We start from the raw sequence: 20402 nt of genomic DNA, 5'->3' as shown, positions 1-20402 counted from the left end.
GCACAAGCCGCACCATAGAAGGCAAGGAACTAGTCCCTACCAATCACTCCCAGCCCCGTTCCCCTTTCCCGCCGGTGCCGCCCCTTCACCAACCTAGAATCTGCCTCTTCCCCCCACCAACTGCTCGCCACCGCCAATCCAATCCCCCTTTGGCCACAGCCAGTCAGTCCCCTGCTCACTCCCCCATAACCCTATATAAACACATGTACTTCCCTTAATAAATTAGGCCTGCGTGCTCACCTCGTCTCCGTGGTGGTTTCTCCGCCGCCCGCCCTCCACGCCTGCGAGCCCCGCAGGAGCCTAGGCCTCTCCTGCCCTGTCGTCCACCGGACAGGACGTACCGACAGCAAGAAACCACGCCCCCCTTAGAAGACTGGCAACAGATGAGGAAGATGGGAATTGCCAAGCACTGCGCGCCCCGCATCTCCCAGGAACCTCCAGTCTACCTTCTGTCTCTATGAATTTGCTATTTCTAGACCATCCACAGAAGTGGAATGATCTGAGCCATGCTACTGAGGGCTTGAAGCTGTCAGTACTCAGCCGTGCTCTTTGTCATGTGCAGTGACCTTTGCCCTCAGCAAGGCTTTGGGGCCCAATGTCTACTCTGTCACATTTTAGTACTGCCACCCCAGCTTTTGGCAAATGAGACTAGTTTGATGTTGTTGGTTTAATAAAAACAACTATATCTTCTGAGTTAAGTACAATAGGAGCTTACATTTTTATTCTACTTGGGGATGTGCTTCCAGAAATTCTACAGATTTAATGAGCAAATAAACTAGCACTATACCTACAGAGGTTTAAGATAATAAAAAATGTAAGTTTGCATTTAACCAAACTCAGTCATTATTCTGACATACTTTATGTCAACAGTAATTGTGTTTTGTAGGTTATCAGCCTGAAGATAACTTAAAACCTTAGGCTTATGCCAAGCCAAGTATGCAAGATGTGTAGGACGTGTTTTTGTTACGGAAGAAGTTGTTCTGTGCTAAAGTAAAATGACTGCTCGTTGTAGAGTGAGAAAGAGGAAAACATAAGCCAATCCTGAATGGATATGAAAAGTATAGAAGATCTGCAAAAAAGGCTTTTTATTTCTTGTGGTCAAAACTTGGTAAAGGGAAACGGACTTTGGCCCAGTGGTTAGGGCGTCCGTCTACCATATGGGAGGACCGCGGTTCAAACCCCGGGCCTCCTTGACCCGTGTGGAGCTGGCCATGCGCAGTGCTGATGCGCGCAAGGAGTGCCATGCCACGCAAGGGTGTCCCCCACATAGGGGAGCCCCACGCGCAAGGAGTGCGCCCGTGAGGAAAGCCGCCTAGCGTGAAAAGAAAGAGCAGCCTGCCCAGGAATGGCGCCGCCCACACTTCCCGTGCCGCTGACGACAACAGAAGCGGACAAAGAAACAAGACGCAGCAAATAGACACCAAGAACAGACAACAGGGGAGGGGGGGAATTAAATAAATAAATAAATCTTTAAAAAAAAAAAAAACTTGGTAAGAGTTGGTGGATTTATTCGTAAGATTTTTAATTTAAAAGAGCCTTAGTATCAATAGTATAATGATGCAAAACTAGAATTTGTGGGGTTTTTTTCTCTGTTAAAAATATTAAAACAATTTTTCTTGGATTATGGGCATGCTCTTTTTTTTTGGTTGTGTTGTTGGCTTTTATAAAAGGTATTTATTTGGGGTAGAAGCCCACAGTTACCAGGCCATAAAACGTTAAGTTACTGCCTTCACCAAAGTCTGTGCCCCGTGTTGGAGCGGGTGGCAGCTCCCTTCCCCTGCCTGCTCTGGTCCCAGCGCCTTCCGGGTCAGCTGTGGCCCCCAGTAGGATCCGCTTCCTAAGAAGTTGTAAAGGTTTTCCTTATCTCCAAGCAGTTGGCCTTGAAGGCCGAGAGCTGGGTCTTAGAGTAACTTCCTGTGCTGCCTGTTTTTATGTTGACTTAACCATGTCCTTGACTAATTCGAAGAACCAAGGCTCTCACTTTTAATAAGAACTAAGTTTTGTGTTTGGCTTTTCCACCTCTACTTTTCCTGCCTGCCCTTGCACTCGGGTTTCGCTGTGGAGCTGCGGTGCCAGCGAGCAGGGGCTCCTGGCGTGGAAGAGAAGAGCCGTGGGGGGAGCACGACCAGGCTCCGAGTTCTCGCTTCCCGTGGGGGGAGATGAAAGGCGCCTGCGTGGGAACGTCGCCTTCTGTCTTTACACCTTCGGGTGCGCGCAGGTGGCCGAGCCGCGCGGGGGCTCCTGTGAAGCTGGGAACTCCACGCAGCCGCGGCGCCCCGTCCACGCACAGCGGGCGGTCCCACGCGGTCGCGCCCACCTGCCCCGCACGAGCCCCGCGTCGCCCCGGCCTCTGCGCCCTGGAGCTGCGGGGACGCTCGTCTCTGGACTCGCCGGCTCCGCGCGGCCCCGTGCGGCTTCGCGGGCCTCCCACGGGCGACGTGGCCCCCACAGGGTGGGAGCGCAGGCGCAGAGCGAGGCGGGGCTCGGGGGGCAGGAGGGTCTGGGGCTGCCTCTGCGGGCCTGGAAAACGGGGGGCCAGGCGCTGTCGGTGCGGGGAGGGTCAGAGGAGGGCTGGGGGGGCGCGGGGAGCGCGGGGGCTTGGGGGCCTGTGGGGGACGCGGGCCTCGAGCAGGCTGCGGGGGCTGGGGAGCTCGCGGGGGGCCGCGGGGGCTGGGGGGGCTCGCGGGGGGCACAGGGGGGCGCGGGGGGGCCGCGGGGGCTGGGGGGCTCGCGGGGGGCACGGGGGGGCGCGGGGGGCCGCGGGGGCTGGGGGGCTCGCGGGGGACCGCGGGGGCTGGGGGGGCTGAGGGGCTCGCGGGGGGCCGCGGGGGCTGGGGGGCTCGCGGGGGGCTGCGGGGGCTGGGGGGGCACAGGGGGGCGCGGGGGGCCGCGGGGGCTGGGGGGCTCGCGGGGGGGCACGGGGGGGGCGCGGGGGGCCGCGGGGGCTGGGGGGGCTCGCGGGGGGCTGCGGGGGCTGGGGGGGGCGCGGGGGGGGCGCGGGGGGCGGGGGCTGGGGGCCTCGCGGGGGGCCGCGGCGTTCCCAGTTGGCGGGGCCGGGGGTCTCGCCGGGGGCTCGCGGGGGGTTGAGGGGGCGCGGGGGGCTCGCGGGGAGCGCGGGGGCTTGGGGGCCTGTGGGGGACGCGGGCCTCGCGCAGGCCGTGGGGGGCTGGGGGGCTCTCCGGGGGCTCGCGGGGGGGCTGGGGGGTCGGGGGGCGCTGGGGGGATCGCGAGGCGCTCGCCTTGAGGCACCCCCGCGCACAGCCGGGCGGTCGCTGCGCCCCCTCGTGCTCCCGCGGCGGCCGAGGACACTAGGTTTTCTGCCTTAGCAACGGGCTCAGAGCCAGGAATTAAAGGGAATTATAGAAAAACGCTCCTGGGAGCCAGAGCGCCGCGCGCTTCGCTTTGCACCCCGAGTTCCGTGGGTTACAGAGCAGAGCCCCGTGACTTCAGCAAGCATCTGCCCACGCGGTCAGGGCCACGTGATGCAACTCCAGGGGATTTTAAAAAAAACGGTTTTATTGAGATATATTCACACGCCGAGCCACGTGTCCAAAGCGCACAATCAACGGCTTTTAGTACTCACAATATTGTGCATTCATCACCGCAAAATTCTAGAACAATCCACTACTCCAGAAACAAAATCCCCACACCCGTTGGCAGTCACCTCTCAATGGCTCTGTCCTTCCCCGACCCTGCAGACCGCTGATCTAATTCCAGCTTCATAAATTGATTTAGATTTGCATTCGATATGAGTGGAATCATACAACATGTAGAACTTTGTGTCTGGTTTCTTTCATCAAGCATAATGTTTGTTTTTTTGTTTGTTTGATTTTGTCTGATATTAACATCTTGTAACATTAACATGCATTTATTCAATTTCAAAGTAAAACGGTCTTACATATGCAGCATCACCCACAGCCACATTTCAGGTGAGGCTTCACGCGCTGTACATCCTGCGCTACATTTTCAGCTTTCCTTTTGTAGTCCACATGTGGGAAAGCGTTACCTTTGATTTTCACAAAGGGAAGCCAGAGGGGACTCTCCTGTTCGAGCAGGTAAGGTAGGGGTTCCAGTGGCTTTGGCGCCCCAAGAATTTGAAAAGTGGTCCAGAAATGAGTGAGGGCCAATGAGGAGTGCTGGGGGCGGGGCTAGAGTGGGGAAGGCCAATGGTGGCTGCCGGGGGTGGGGCTAGAGCAAGGAGGGCCAATGATGGGCTCCGGGGGCGGGGCTAGAGATAGGGAAGGCAAATGGTGAGTGCTGGGGGGTGGGGCTAGATCAAGGAGGGCCAATGGTGAGTGCTGGGGGCGGGGCTAGAGCAGGAAGGGCCAATGGTGAGTGCTGGGGGCGGGGCTAGAGCAGGAAGGGCCAATGGTGAGTTCTGGGGGCGGGGATAGAGTGGGGAAGGCCAATGGTGAGTGCTGGGAGTGGGGCTAGAGCAAGGCAGGTCAATGATGAGTGCTGGGGGCGGGGCTAGAGCAGGGAAGGCCAATGATGAGTGCTGGGGCGGGGATAGAGCAGGAAGGGCCAATGAGGAGTGCTGGGGGCGGGGCTAGAGTGGGGAAGGCCAATGGTGACTGCTGGGGGTGGGGCTAGAGCAAGGAGGGTCAAGGATGAGTTCTGGGGGCGGGGCTAGAGCAGGGAAGGCCAATGATGAGTGCTGGGGGCGGGGATAGAGCAGGAAGGGCCAATGAGGAGTGCTGGGGGCGGGGATAGAGCAGGAAAGGCCAATGGTGAGTGCTGGGGGTGGGGCTAGAGCAAGGAGGGCCAAGGATGAGTTCTGGGGGCGGGGCTAGAGCAGGGAAGGCCAATGGTGAGTGCTGGGAGTGGGGCTAGAGCAAAGGCGGGTCAATGATGAGTGCTGGGGGCGGGGCTAGAGCAGGGAAGGCCAATGATGAGTGCTGGGGGCGGGGATAGAGCAGGAAGGGCCAATGGTGAGTGCTGGGGGCGGGGCTAGAGCAGGGAAGGCCAATGGTGAGTGCTGGGGGCGGGGCTAGAGCAGGAAGGGCCAATGGTGAGTGCTGGGGGCGGGGCTAGAGCAAGAAGGGCCAATGGTGAGTGCTGGGGGCGGGGCCGGGAGTGCAGGTGGTGCCAAATTTGAAAGCCGCAGCAGGGGTGAGAGCAGCGCGAGCGCCGCAGCCGCCGCAGCGCGGGGCGCGCAGGACTGGGAGTCGGCACAGCTCCAGGCAGGCTGTACGCCCTGCGGCGCCCAGCCAGGGCGAGCGGGGGAGGACCACGCGCCGGGGCTGGGTCGTGAACAGCGCGCCTTTGTCCGGGGCAGCGCCTGTTCTTGCGAGCCGCGCGGGGAGGGCCTGCAGCAGGTGCCCGCACAGGGGCGCGACGTGCACGGAGTGCGCCCCGGAGGGAGAGCTGCCCGCGTGGAGAAGGAGCAGCCTGCCCAGGAGCGGCGCCGCCTGCACCGAGAGCCGCCGCGGCCAGAGGTCAGAGCCCCGCGCCGCTGACCATGGGCGGACGCGGAAGATCCCGCAGCGAGTGGGCACTGAGAGCGGACAACTTGGGGGGGGGGCGGGCAGGGGAGGGGAGAGAAATAAAAAATGAATCTTAGAAAATATAAAAATGGAAATGTAGTATCATAGAAGTAGCAAACTTTTCCATTTTAACCGTTCTTGTTTTTTTTTAGGAGGCACAGGGACCAAACCTAGGACCTCCCATGTGGGAAGCAGGCGCTCAAACACTGGAGCCACATTCCCCGCCATCTTAGCCATTTTTAAGGTGCAATTTAGTGACGTTGGTTAAGTTCACAGTGTCGTGCCGCGGTCACCCCCTTCCCTGGCCAGAATCTTCCACCACCCCAGACGGAATCTCCGCGCCCACGAGGCAGCCCCCCCACCTATCAGTCAAAAGCTGTGTCTAAACACCTGCCGCCCACCTGAATCCTCCCCATCGACCTCTCCGTATCTATCCAGTCATCTGTTCCGCGAACTCCCGAGAGCTGACTGCTCGCTCCCTTCGCTGCTCGGTTCTTCTCTGTCCATCAGGGTCGCCTCGCAGCCACCCTGGCAGAAGGCCGCGCCCCCCTTCCTCTCGCCCTCCCTTGCCGCCCTGGCGCCTTCCCACCTACCAGCGGGCCACCTTCGTTTTACTTCGGCAGCGGGGGGTCTGTCCGTCCTGCCTGGACCGCGAGGTCCCACTGCGGGCCCTGGGGCGGGGGCGCCCAGCGGGTCCCAGCGCCCTCCGCTCTTTGCAGGGCGCGTCCCCCCGGCCCCTCTGGCCGGGGGCGCAGGGAGCGCGGTGGAGGAGGTGGGGGCGGCGGGGTCGCTCCTCCTGGGGACACAGCCCCGTGCGCGGCGTCCGCGGACCCCCAACCTGGGCCGCGGGGGTTCCGGCCCCGGCCCCCAGACCCGCCTGGCCCCGGAGAGCGCGACGCGGGCCGCGGCAGGAAGCGGGGCCTGGAGGCCTCGGGCGCGAAGGGCCCTGCCGGGAGGGGGGCGGGTTTGTCCGGGGTTGATGAAAATGCAGGAAATCTAGGTTCCGCGGTGGTCACGCGCTGTGTGAGCTCGCCAGTACTGAATTGTGCCCCTTTTATCTTTTAAGACTGAAAACAATTTATTTTGAGACAATTTCAAACTTATGGGGCAGTTACAAAGACAAGCAGACCCCGCGCAGGGCCCATCCTGTGCCCTCTCCCCCTCCCCGCGCATCCGCGAGGGGGCTGCCCGCCCACGGCCGCCCCTCGGGAGAGCCCCACGTGCGTGTCCTGAGAACAAGGACAGTCCTCAGCGCACTGCAAGGTCAGGAAACGTAAGGCTGGCAGAAGTCTGCGTTCCGAGCCCACGCGGGTTCCAGGAACCGCCTCTGCGCCTTTTCTCCTCGTCTTAGGTCCCACCTGGAAGCGCGGGTTGCAGTTCACCGTCATATCTCTGTAGTTTCTTCTTCGTTTTTTAGTTCTGGAAACGTGCTGTGGGGTCCAGTGAGTCCCCAGGCCCGGCTTCCCCTCCCCACGCCCAGGACACTGCTCACAGGTAAGGGGCCTGGGGAGCGGCTGTGGCTCAATCAATTGGGCTCGGTCTACCCTAGGGGAGGCCCTGGGTTCTCGCCCCGGGGCCTCCTTGTGAAGGCAGGCTCGTGTTTGCGCTGCAGAGAGCCCCCGGCCCACAAGCAGCCTGGAGCGCCAACTCAGCAAGGTGACGCAACAAAAAGGGAGACAAACAGAAACGCAGAAGAGCGCGCAGCGAATGGACACAGAGAGCAGACAGCAAGCAAGCCGCAAGGGGAGGGGGGAATAAAATAAAAATTTAAAAAATGTAACAAGTCTGCGGGTGAGCGCTGCCTGTGCCAGTGCAGGCTGTGCCCTCCCTCCCTGCAGCAACGCCACCAGACCCCGTCTGTGGGCTCCATTAGGAAATGTCTTGTTCTGAGACCCTCTAAACTGCCCCTTTCCCGACCGCTTTGCAGGGCCCCGTCCTCCTTCTCTGGACCGCCGCCTTTGGAGACCCTCTCCTGTCGTAGCGTCGGTAGATAAAGCTTGCGTCTGACTCTGCGCCCGGTGCACCCTTGGCCTCCCGCCCCGGGACCCAGGAGGTGGGCGGGGTGCACAGACGTCACCCACCTTCCCCCAGCCCTCCCAGGTGCGCCCCTCGGTGGGGTTAATCACGCCCAGTGCTGTGGTGCTCTCGCCACCCTCCGCTGCCAGAACCTTCCCCAACAGACCCCTACGCTCTGCACTAGCTCCCCACCTGCCTGGCCCCTCGTAACCTGCCCTCGACTTTCTGTCTCTGTGAGCTTTGCGTGTTCCTTGGCGCTTTCTCTGAGGAACCGAGGGGTTTACAGGCAGCACCTCAAACCTGTGCCCATCTCGTCTGGTTTGACACCAGCCTAGCTTCAGTAGAAGCTGCGCTGCTCCAGGCCCCTGTACCCGCACCTTCACCTAGTTCTTGTCACAAACTACATGTTTATACACTACGAGGCCAAAACCAATGATTTACCACTGCATTTTGTGCATTTGCCTTTTAGATCCTCCAGGAAGGAGAAAATAGAGTTACGAACCAAAACACAGTAGTAATGGTAATTATATTGACTCATGTCATCATCTCTTCCAGAGATCTTTATTTCTTCATGTGGCTTCAGTCAATTGCGTATGGCCCTTCCTTTCAACCCTCGGAACTCCCGTCTGCATTTACTCATCTAGCGGTGACGAGTTCCTCAGCATTTGCTTATCTGTCTTAATCCCTCCCTCGTTTTGAACAGTGCTGCTGCGCCCGAAATTCCTGGTGGGCGGCACTTTCAGTGTGACTTCCACTGCCTGTTAGCCTCTCTGGTTTTTGATGAGAAATTGACAATCTTATTGAGGCACCAATGTTTGTGACATGTTGCTTCTCTCTTGTGACTTTCAGAATTCTCTCTTCATCTTTATCACTCAATTTCATTAAGAGATGGTGTAGTTTAGGTCTATTTGGGTTTATCTTGTTCAGAGTTTGTTGTGCACATGGATGCATGTTTTCATGCCTTTCATTAAATTTTAGTCATTTTCAGCTGTATTTTTTGGATATTCTCTGTCCTTTCTTTGGTCCTTTTCCTCTGGGGCTCCCACAGTGAGCATCCTGGGAAGCTTGATGATGGCCCACAGGTTCTGGAGGTCACTCCCGCCTCACAGTCGGTGAGTTAACGGCTTATCTCAGGCTCACCAGGCAATTCTTCTGCCAGCTCCAGTCTGCTGTCAAACGCCCCTGGCAAATTTTAAAAATTTCTGTTACTGTGGTCTTTAGCTCTTTTTGGTTCTTTTTCATAATTTTTATCTTTCCATTGATATTTACTATCAATATGTTCTACTGTTTTCCTGAATTCCTTTACTTCTTTGTCAGTGTTTTCCTTTTGTTCTTTGAGCATTTTTAAAGATCATTTTATTAAAGTCTTTGCCTGGTATGTCCCAGGTCTGGTCTTTCTTATCGATGGTTTCTAAGGCTTTTAGTCTTCTTTGTCTGTTTGTGTGTTGTGTAATCTTTTGTCAAAACCTGGTCATTTTGATATTTTAGTGTGTTATCACTGGGAATTTAGATTCTGAGCCATCTCCTCCTTAAGCTGGTGTGTATATGGCTAGTGTTGTGCTTTTCTTGAATGCCAGGAGCTAACAACAACAGCAACAACAAAAACGAAACAAGGAAAAGGAAAGAGGGAGCCCTTTCCAGTCCTGGCAGATGGCCGGCGGCCTCCTCAGCACCTGCCCGAGAGGAGCCTGGAGCGCAGCTCGGGCCGGACAGCGGGAGCCTCCTCGTCCCTTCTGCGCACGCGCCGGGTCCTGGGCATGCGCCGTGGGCCCCGGCAGCGGGAACGCCCCCTCGTCCTCGGCAGCAGTTTCCCAGAGTCCCCGGCGGGCGCCTGCTCCCCGGGCCGCCGCGCCCACGCGGACGGCGAGTGCCTGCGGCCACGGCGGGCGGCGACGGACACACGCCCAGGACGTGCCGACGGCGCGCTGCTCCCCGGAACCGGCCCCAGGGTCAGCGCGGGCGCGGGGCGGGGCGGGCCTCCTCCCTGCTGCTCGTTGTTCTCCCCGGAACCGGCCCCAGGGTCTGCGCGGGCGCGGGGCGGGCCTCCTCCCTGCTGCTCGTTGTTCCGCTCACTACAGAGTTTCGAAGGGGCGGCTGCAGACGTTCCTGTCTGCTAATGCTCTGGTGGAGAGACCGACCCTGGCGCTCCCTTCTCCATCTTCCCACAGCCCCCCGCTGATTTTTAAACTGTCTTTATTTTTTAGTTTTAGAAGTCATGAGCTAAGAAGCAAACAAGCACACCCGGAGCGTTCGCATGCGCTCTCCGCCACCGCCGCTTTGCCTTTGTTGCAAATGATGGAAGAGCGTTGTCCTGACGTTACTGTCTGCAGTCCACAGCTTGCATTTGGTGTATTTTTCCCACAAACAATCCTCTTACGAACTCCGTGTAGTGGAGTGGTGTTGTGTAGTTGTTAGAGGTCACGAGAGGACTTTGCTTGTCTCGCTGACCACAGTCCATCCCGCACCTCAGGGTCCGCCGTGCTGCACGGCCCCTGCCTTGTACGTCCATCCGGCGGGCACACTCCTCAGGTTCATCGCAGAGTTGTGGTGTCATCAGCCCAGTCCATTTCAGAACGTTCTGGTTACTCCGAAAGGAAAAACGCCATCCTCATTTACACGCCCCCATTATTGGCCCTTAGCGTTGGATTCTACCTTCTTTGCAATTGCTGTAAAAATATTACACTATTACTGTTAACTAGAGTCCATAGGGTACATTAGTTGTATTTTTCCCATGTATCTCCATATTCTTTTGTTTAACAAATCAGTTTTATTGATACATATTAATAAAGCATACAATTCATCCAAAATGTACAATCAGTGGTATTTGGCATAATCACATAGCTGTGCATTCATCACTTCAGTCCCTATTAGAGCATTTTCATTATTTCAATAATAACAATAAACAAGAATTCTTCCCTACTTAATCTATTTCCTCCATATTCTTATTACCTTGTAATAGGGGAACATTCTTGTATTTGTACTATTAACCACAGTCATCATCAACCACCAAAATCACTGTGTGTGCAGTCCCTGGATTGTCCTCTGGCCTTCTTTCAAGTGACATTAACCTCCCTAGGCTTTCACTTTCAGCCAGAATCACATTTATAAATCAGTGTGGATAATACTATAATGTGATACCACCGACGCTAACCTTTTCCCCACGTTTACAATTCCCCTTCCTAAACATTCCACATACGTTCAGCATCAGCTCCCCTTCTCAGCCCTCATCCTATCTTCTAGTAACCCACACTCTACAGTTTAACCCCATGAGTTTACTCATCATATTTAGTTCATATTAGTGAAACTATGCAGTATTTGTCTTTTTGTGTCCAGCTTATTTCACTCAGCATAATGTCCTCGAGGTACATCCAGGTTGTCATATGCCCCAAGTTCATTTCTTCTTACAGCTGAATAGTATTCTATCGTATGAATATACCATACCTTCTTTATCCATTTGTCGGTTGCTAATAATTAGGTTGTTTCCATCTCTTATTTTTTTTAAGATTTATTTTTTATTTTATTGCCTACCCGCCCCCAGTCTTTTGTGCTGTCTGCTCTCACACGCTCTTTGTGTCTGCTCATCTTCTCTTTAGGAGACACTGGGAGCCAAACCTGGGACTTCCCATGTGGGAGAGAGGCTCTCAGTTGCTTGAGCCACTTCCACTCCCTGCTTTGTTGTGTCTGTTACTGTGTTTCTTCTTTGTGTCTCCTTGTTGTGCCATCTTGTTGCATCAGCTGACCACGCCAGCCAATCAAGTTAGCTTGCTGTCTTGCTCGCCTTCTCTAGGAGTTACTGGGAACTGAACCCAGGACCTTCAAGTGGTAAGTAGGTGCCCAAATGCTTGAGCCATATCTGCTTCTGTTTCCATCTTTTGACAGTTGTGAATAATGCTGCTCTGTACATCAGTGTGCAAACGTCTGTGTCCTTGCTTTCAGTTCTTCTGGATATATTCCTAGTAGAGGGATTGCTGAGTTATATGGCAATTCTATATTTAGCTTCCTGAAGAACCGCCAAAGTGTCTTCCACTGAGGCTGCACCATTTTACGTTCCCACCAACAGTGAAGGAGTGTTCCTATTTCTCCACATCCTCTCCAGCACCAGTAGTTTTCTACCTTTTTCATTTTCCTTTTTTCATCTTTGTTTTTCTTCCTTTCTACCTTTTTAATAATGGCTATTCTGTAAGGTATGAAATGAGATCTCCTTGTAGCTTTTGATCTGTATTTCCCAAGTAACTAGTGGTATTGAGCATTTTTTCATGTGTTTTTTTTTGCCATTTGTATTCCTTCTTTGGACAAATGTCTATTTAGGTATTTTGCCCATTTTTAACCTGGATTACTTGACTTTTTATCATGGAGTTGTATGATCTCTTTATATAACATGGAGATCAAACCCTTATCAGATATATAGTTTCTGAAAATATTCTCCCAAAGAGTAGGCTGCCTTTCACTTCTTAACAAAGTCATTTGAAGCGCAAAAGTTTTTTATTTTGAGGAGGTCCCACTTACCTATTTTTTCTTTCATTGCTCATTCTTTGGGTATAAAGTTTAAGAAACCATCACCTACGGCAGTATCTTGAGGGTGTTTCCCTTCATTTTCTCCTTGGAGTTTTATAGTTGTGACTTTCACATTTAGGTCCTTGGTCCATTTTTAGTTAATTTTTGTATAAGTTGTATGACAGTGGGTCTCTTTCTTTAAGTATGGAAAACTAGTTTTCCCAGCACCATTTGTTTAACAGACTGTTCTGACCTAGCTAGGTAGATTTGATAACATGTCAAAAATCACTTGACCATAGATGTGAGGGTCTATTTCTAAATTCTTGATTCAGGAAGCAGATTTGGATCAATGGATAGAGCATCCGCCTACACATGGGAGGTGCAGGGTTCAAACCCAGGGCCTCCTGACCCATGTGGTGAGCTGGCCCATGTGCAGTGCTGATGCATGCAATGAGTGCTCTGCCATGTAGGGGTGTCCCTGCGTAGGGGAGCCCCACGTGCAAGGAGTGTGCCCCGTAAGGAGAGCTGCCCCACATGAAGAAAGTGCAGCCTGCCCAGGAGCGGTGCTACCACATGGAGAGCTGACACAGCAAGATGACGCAACAAAAAGAAACAGATTCCCAGTGCCGCTGACAAGAATGCAAGTGGACACAGAACACACAGTGAATGGACACAGAGAGCAGACAATGGGGGAGGGGGGGAGAGAAATAAAAAATAAATCTTTAAAAAAAAATTCTTGATTCAGTTCCACAGATCAGTCTGCTTATCTTTCTCCCAATACTGTGTTTTTACCACTGTAGCTAAGTAAACTGGTTCAAGTCAGGAAGTGAGAGTCTTCCAACTTCATTCTTCTTTTTAAAGACTTTTTTTTCTTCTTTTTTTGCTATTTGAGGCCCTTACTCTTCCAAATAAATTCGATAATTAGCTTTTCCATTTCTGCAAAAACAGCTGTTGGAATTTTTATTGGGATTACATTGTTATCTGTAATCACTTTGGGTAGAATTGACATTTTAATGATATTTACTCTTTCCATCCATGAACACGAAAAGTCCTTCCATTTATTTAGGTCTTCTTTGCTTTTTTTCCTTCCCTTCCTTCCATCCCTCCCTCCCTCCATTCCTTCCCTCCCTCCCTCCTTCCTCCCTCCCTCCTTCCTCCCTACTCCCTTCCCTCCCTTTTTAGTGGTGATTTGCTGTGCTTCATAGATACTGTATTTTTAAATATATTTTTTATGAGAGGTTGTGAACTTACAAAACAATCATGGGCATGTATGGAATTCCCATACAACACCCCTCCACCAACACACTACATTGTTGTGGAACTTTTGTACAAATTATGAGATAATATCATCAGCTATTACCACTAACCATAGCCTATAGCATACATTTGGTATATTTTTCCATACTCCCTATAATGCCTAGTACATCTTTGGCATTGATGCAAGAATATTATAGTGGTGCTGTTAACTACAGTCCATGGGTTACATTAATTCTATTTTCCCCCTGCTTCTCCACATGCTTACCACCTTGCAATAGTGATGTACTTTTGTTCTAGTTCATAGGACATTCTTGTATTTGTGTTATTAATCACGATTCTCATCCACCTCTGTGTTCACTATGTTATCCAGTCCCTAGATTATTCTCTAGCTTTCTTTGAATTGACCACCCTTTTCAGCCACGATTCCATTTATAAAGCAGTTATGGTAATTCTACTTAGTATATGTTACCATCAATTCTATCCATTTCCACACTTTAACGGTTAATTAAAACTTCTACATACATTAAGCATCAGTAGTCCTTCTCAGCCCTCCTCTTACCTCCTAATAACCTATACTTTAGGTTTTGACTCCATGTCAAAGTAAATAAACATTTTGTTTATTCACTCATCAGTTGATGGACACTTGGGTTGATGGAAACAGGTGTGAATAATGCTGCTTTGAATGTCAGTGTGCAGATGTCTATTTGCATTATTGTTTTCTTCTGGATATATATATATTCCTAGTAGAGGAATTGCTGTCGCATGTAAGAAAACGGTGGTGCAGTGGGGGCTGCATGCTTGATTTTTACTATTATAATGAAGCAAAGGTGATTTAAGGTCAGGGTTTCTATTAATTGCATAGATCCTAGTGGGCAGGACCAATTATTCTAGTTCTAAAGTGAAAGACAAAAGCAGGATCTAATCTGGATCTTGGGATCAGATCATCTAAAAGCCTCATTACTATGCATGAGGTAAGTTTCCTGTTAATGTACATAAAGGGGATAATGTTTTGAAACTAAGGAAATGAAGACTCTAATAAACTAGTGGGCTCAGGGCTACTTCTTATCATGGGTTAGTGAGGTGGTGGCTTCAGGAGCAAGGGGAAGAGGGAAGGTGGCACTTACAAGCTGTCAGCAAATGTCAAAAAATGGAGTCAGGGGAAGTGGACGTGGCTCAACTGATAAGAGCGTCCGCCTACCATATGGAGGGCCCAGGGTTTGAGCCCAGGGCCTCCTGACCCGTGTGGTGAGCTGGCCCATGCGCAGTGCTGCCACGTGCAAGGAGTGCTGTACAATGCAGGGGTGTCCCATGTGTAGGGAGCCCCATAGGCAAGAAGCGCACCCTGCAAGGAGAGTCGCCCTGCTTGAAAGAAAGCGCAGCCTGCCCGGGAGTGGCGCCGCACACATGGAGAGCTTAGCAGCAAGATGATGCAACAAAGAGAAACAGATTCCCGTGCCGCTGACAACAGAAGCGGACAAAGAAGACGCAGCAAACAGACACAGAGAACAGACAACCGGGGTGGGGGGGGGGGGAGAGAAATAAATCTTAAAAAAAAAAAAAGATTTCCAATCAGCACTCCTGTTCTAGCTCCACCCGCCCTTCTCAAAGGAGGTTTTCGGGATTCGCTGGACCACACGAGCTTGCTTCTTGCTTCACCTCAGTGCAGACAGCTGGCACCGTTTCCTCAGGTCAGTGAGGCTCTGCTTCCCAGCTTCCAAATATTAATCTCTCTGATACTGTCTGTTCTAAACGGACTTTCTTTATTCTTACGGATTTATGTGTTTATTTTTCTACTGTCATTTTAGCGGTGTTTCTGGGAGGAACATATTGTTTAAGCAGAGGCCTGGGTATTTCTTTAGGGTAAATTCCTTCTCCAGAAACAAGAGCGGTTTTGAAACATGGAAATCAGGTCCTGTCGCTTCCCAACTTAAAAACCTGCTGACGTTTCCTAGTTCACTTCAGCCAAAGCCGCAGCGACCACGCCCTTGGTCCTCTGCCCTGCGCCGCTTCCTCTGGAACGCGGGGCCCCCGGTCTCCGCCGCGCAGCCCTCCCGCTTCCTCGTCCAGCATCTGCTGCGTCCCTTCGCAGTTCGAGCCGCGGGTCGGGTCCACAGCCGCATCCCGACCCCGGAGCGGCGCCGGGGTCAACACCGGCCTCCGGCAGGGTCACCGGGAGGGTCTCGGGGAGAAGGAGCCGCTCCGGCCGCCTCGGCTCAGGCGTCCAGCGCCGTCGCACCTCCCGGCCGCCCGGACGGAAGCGGAAGCCCTGGGGAAGCGTGTCCCTCGCGGCGCGCCGTCCGCGGCGGCGCGCGCATGCGCGTCGCTCTGCGCGGGAGCGCTCCGGCATGGCGTTCCGGCAGGCGCTGAAGCTGGCGGCCTGCGGGCTGGCCGGGGGCTCGGCGGCCGTGCTCTTCTCGGCGGTGGCGGTGGGAAAGCCCCGCGGGGCCGGGGACGCGGGGCCGCGCGCGCCCGAGTCGCCGGGATGGGCGGTGGGCGTGAGGCCCGGGCCCGGCGTCTGGGACCCCAACTGGGACAGGTGCGCGGTCCGGGCGGGGGCGAGAGGGGTCCCGGGACCGAGTGGGCTCGGGGGAGGGAGCGGGCGCGGGCCGGGACCTCCGGGGCGTGAGGGAGCGGGCGGGCCGCTGCGCCGTGGCTGGCTCCCCGGGGCGGGGGCTGCCGCGGACCTGTCGGCGTTTGAGGGTCCAGTGGCCGCCCCCGCCGTGGGTCAGCGCGGCAGCCTCCGCCTCCGCGTGTCTGGAGGGCTCGTGTCGAGCAGTTGGTGTGACCCGGACATCGCGGGCACGTCGGCGAGCCTCGAGGGGCATAGTTTAAGCCTTGGACAGAGGGATCTGGAGCACTCGGCACGTACCTGTGCTTTTTCCCCCTTCAACTTTTTGATCTGCGGATTGGATAAAGGCGTATTGATTAGGTCTTTGCCTGACAGCTGAGCCAAAGAGTTGGATGTCAGTATCCAGAGACAGGTGGCATGCTGGGACCTGGTTCTGAAAGGAGGGCCCTCCAGAGAGATAAATGTGAAGCCACCTCATATCTGTGGGAGGACATGGCCAGCAGGTCTTGTGAGGTGGAATTTGAGCCTCTGCGTTTGGCCTGATACTGTAGCCACTGGCCACAGTGCTTACTGAACAGTGCTTATTAAGCCACTGTGCTTACTGAACATATGACTCATGCGATTAAAGAACAGGATCTTAATTTTGTTTAAATTCGAAAGCTGAAGCAGTGTAAAAAAACTTTAGTATTAAATATCTGTTGAAATAATATTTTTGATATATTGGGTTAAATAAAATACTATTGAAATTTTACCTCTTTTTACTCTCAAATGTAGGTGCTGGAAAATTTAAAATTATATATGTTGCTGACGTTGTATCCTTACTTTTGTACTGAACAGCCCTGCCCTAGAGGCAGAGAATAGTTGGTATGAAATGGTTTACCCACTTCTATCTCCTCATATTTGATATTCCACCAAAATAACTGGTTTCACTTTCTCCATATCACTTGCCAGTATCTGACATTGTCTTTTTTTCTTTTCTTTTTGTCTCTCCTTATTGGAACATAAGTTGCCTGTGGCCTACGCGTGTCTGTTTATTCACCACTGTGTTGCCTGGAACAGGCCTGCCATTCATTCTGTGAGATGAGTGAGCAGCTCCCTGGGGATGGCGGCAGAGCCTTGTGGTGGCTGAGAGCAGAGCGCTGACGGCCTTGGCCTCTCCCCTGGGCTTGCTGAAGTCTGGAATTGCTCTTCCTAATTAGTCTGACAATTTGGAAATACCATCTTGTCAGAAATATTCAAAAATATCTACAGTATCTTGTAACCAGCGGTAACAGTAACACAGCAGTCTTATATTTCAATTTTAGGCGAGAGCCTCTGTCTCTGATCAACCTGCGGAAAAGGAACCTGGAATCTGGAGAAGAAGAACTGGCGTCGAGGCTAGACCACTGCAAAGCCAAGGCCACACGGCACATCTTTCTCATCAGGCACTCCCAGTACCATGTGGACGGCTGCCTGGAGAAGGACCGGACTCTGACTGCTCTGGGTATGTGGGCTCGAGCTCTACAAGCCTCTCATCCTGCTGATGTTTCTCCTTCGTGGTGCTGTGGGGACCCTGGGCCCCCTTTGATCTGTGTCCCACACTCAGATGCTGTAACTGCCAGTGGAGCACAAGTCTGACACAGGACAAGCCTTCTGAAATGTCCTTTTACTTAGAAAAAGCTTATGCTCTTACCCGCACACAATCAAGTTCAGTGCATACGTGAGCATTGTTATGTTCTTCCTTTATCCTCTCGAGAGGGAGCATAACATGTCTACTCTGTTTTTTGCTTTTTTCACTTAATATGCTGAAGATGCTTCTATTCAGGATTCACCAATCTCTCTGTTCAGTGTCTCCATCATAAGATTCTCTTAGATAGCTGAAGTCGAGCTATTTAAAAGCTAACCAGGGGAGCTGGTGTAGCTCAGTGGTTGAGCACCGGCCTCCCACATATGAGGTTCCAGGTTCATTTATTATTATTATTATTATTTGCATTAAGGTTTTTTTTTAAGTTAGAGAAGTTGTAGGTTTACAGAAAAATCACATAAAAAACAGTGTTCCCATATACTGCCCGTTATTTACACTTTGCATTAGTTAGTCCATAGTTTACATTAGGTTGTATTTTCCCCCCATATACCACCCTGTTATTAACACCTTGCATTAGCGTGGTATATTTGTTATAATACCTGAAAGAACATTTTTATACTTGTATTATTAACTAGAGTCCGTCATTTATTACAGGGCTGTGTTATACAGTCCAATGTTTTATCTTTTAATTTTCATTCTAGTAACATATATAGGATCTAAAATTTCCCCTTTTAATCATATTCACGTATATAATTTAGTGCTGTTAATTACATTCACAGTGTTGTACTATCATCATGACCATCTATTTCCAAAATTTTACAATCCACCCAAACAGAACTTTTGTACAGTTTATGTATTAACTCTCCACTTACTATCCCTAGTCTATTCCCTGTTAACCCATTTCTAGAGTCAGTTATTTCACATCATTGAGATGAGACAATATTTGTCCTTTTGTGTCTGGCTTGTTTCAAGGTTCATCCATGTTGTTATATGTATCAGAACGTCGTTCCTTTTTATGGCTGATAATACTCCACTGTGTGTGGATGCCAGCTTTATCCATTCGTTGGCTTGTAGACACTTGGGTTGCATCCTCCTTTTGGCAATTGTGAATAATGCTGCTGTGAACATCAGTGTGTAAATGTCTGTTTGAGTCCTTGCTTTCAGTTCTGGGTATATACCTAGTAGTGGGAGAGCTGGATTATATGGTAATTCTATATTTAGGTTTCTGAGCAACTGCCAAACTGTCTTCCAAAGTGGCTGCACCATATTACATTCCTACCAGCAGTGAATGGGTGTTCCTGTTTCTCCACATCCTCTCCAACACTTGTAATTTTCCATTTTTAATTAATTTATTTCTTTATAGTAGCCATTCTGGTGGCTGTCAAATGGTATCTTGTGGTTTTTGTGTGCATTTCCCTAATAGCTAATGATGTTGAGCATCTTTTCATTTGCTTTTTAGCCATTTGTGTATGCTTTTTGGAGAAATGCCTATTCAAGTCATCTTTGTTGTTTCCCCCACCTGCTCTAATCAAGTCTTTTACCCATTATTTAACTGGGTTACTTTTTTATGTTGAATGGTAGAATTTCTTTATGTATTCTGGATATTAAACCCTTATCAGGTGGTTTCCAAATATTTTCTCCCATTGAGGTTGTCTTTTCACTTTGTTGATAATATCTTTTATTTTTATTTTTTTAATTAATTCAATTATTTTATTTTTTTAAAGATTTATTTATTTTATTTCTCTCCCCTTCCCCACCCCCACCCCAGTTGTCTGTTCTCTGTCTATTTGCTGCATGTTCTTCTTTGTCCACTTCTGTTGTTGTCAGTGGCACAGGAATCTGTGTTTCTTTTTGTTGCGTCATCTCGTTGTGTCAGTTCTCCGTGTGTGTGGCGCCATTCCTGGGCAGGCTGCACTTTCTTTCGCTCTGGGCGGCTCTCTTTACAGGGTGCACTCCTTGCACGTGGGGCTCCCCTGCGTGGGGACTCCCCTGCATGACACGGTACTCCTTGTGCGCATTAGCACTGTGCATGGGCCAGCTCCACACGGGTCAAGGAGGTCTGGGGTTTGAACCGTGGACCTCCCATGTGGTAGACGGACACCTTAACCGCTGGGCCAAGTCCTCTTCCCTTGATAATATCTTTTAATGCAAGTTTTTATTTTGATGAGGTCCCAATTATCTATTTTTTTCTTTTGTTGGTTGTGCTGGATGTGTACAGTCTACAGTTTCTTTATTATTCTTCTGTCTATATGTTTTATCTATTATATTGAAGTCTCCAACTATTATTGTAGAAGCATTTATTTCTCCCCTCAGTTTTTTTTTAAAGAAGCTTTAGATTACATAAATGTTACATCAAAAACATAGAGGAGGAGAGTGGATGTAGCTCAAGTGGTTGAGCGCCTGCTTCCCATGTATGAGGTCCTGGGTTCAATCACCAGTACCTCCTAAAAAAGAAAAAAACAACTGTATTAGTCAGCCAAAGCATGCTGATGCAAAATATGAGAAATTGGTTGGTTTTTATAAAGGGTATTTATTTGGGGTAGGAGCTTACAGTTACCAGGCCATAAAGCATAAGTTATATCCCTCACCAAAGTCTTTTTGGAGCAAGATGGCTGCCGACATCTGCCAGGGCTCAGGCTTCCTGGGCTCCTCTGGGCTCAGCTCCTCTGTGTTCTCCACAAAGTCAGCTGTAGACTGTCAGGTGAACGGCTCTGTCTCTCTCCCTGGGGCTCCAGCTTCAATATCAAACTCCAACATCAAAAACTCTCAGCTCTGTCCTTTGCCATGTTTTTTAATCTGTGAGTCCCCACCCACCAAGAGGTGGAGACTCAACGTCCTACTGGCATAAGAGGTTTACATGATTACTTAATCAAGCAAACCTCTGAATTCAATATCGTCTAATACACCCAGAGGAAAAGATCAGTTTACAAATATCCAATATTTCTTTTTGGAATTCATCAGTAATGTCAAACCTCTATACCACCTCATCGGGGAGCAAGTGTAGCTCAGTGGCTAA

The 20402-nt window shown here is 51.4% G+C and overlaps 1 protein-coding gene and 1 long non-coding RNA gene across 8 annotated transcripts in view; both read left to right on the top strand.

Moving 5' to 3' along the window:
* The first annotated feature begins 5083 nt into the window (after positions 1-5083).
* Positions 5084-10882, top strand: LOC111759174 (uncharacterized). Of its 3 annotated transcripts, none has more exons than XR_002793256.3 (7): positions 5084-5438; positions 5639-5730; positions 6838-6980; positions 7099-7586; positions 7972-8022; positions 9080-9451; positions 9707-10882. It is a non-coding gene; the product is annotated as an uncharacterized lncRNA (long non-coding RNA). The 3 variants fall into 3 exon arrangements; XR_011646460.1 differs by having other exon boundaries at positions 5086-5438; positions 6904-6980; XR_011646461.1 differs by lacking the exon at positions 7972-8022 and having other exon boundaries at positions 5087-5438; positions 6904-6980.
* Positions 10883-15572: 4690 nt separating this feature from the next.
* Positions 15573-20402, top strand: part of PGAM5 (PGAM family member 5, mitochondrial serine/threonine protein phosphatase) — a 61337-nt gene continuing 56507 nt past the window's right edge. For 4 of the 5 annotated variants that reach the window (XR_009181772.2, XM_071209732.1, XM_058281173.2 and 1 more), the window contains exons 1-2: positions 15573-15789; positions 17127-17305. Coding sequence is in view for 4 of the 5 variants with exons in the window: in XM_071209732.1 (XP_071065833.1) it covers positions 15599-15789; positions 17127-17305 (370 nt within the window). In the remaining variant the exon portion in view is untranslated. The remainder of the gene's footprint in view (positions 15790-17126; positions 17306-20402) is intronic. The other variant, XM_004473575.5, reaches the window with a different exon arrangement.

The sequence above is a fragment of the Dasypus novemcinctus genome, chromosome 19 (assembly GCF_030445035.2).
Source record: "Dasypus novemcinctus isolate mDasNov1 chromosome 19, mDasNov1.1.hap2, whole genome shotgun sequence".
Taxonomy (NCBI): Eukaryota; Metazoa; Chordata; class Mammalia; order Cingulata; family Dasypodidae; genus Dasypus; species Dasypus novemcinctus.
The sequence above is the reverse complement of the archived record's forward strand: the minus strand, read 5'-3'. Positions and strand labels throughout refer to the sequence as shown.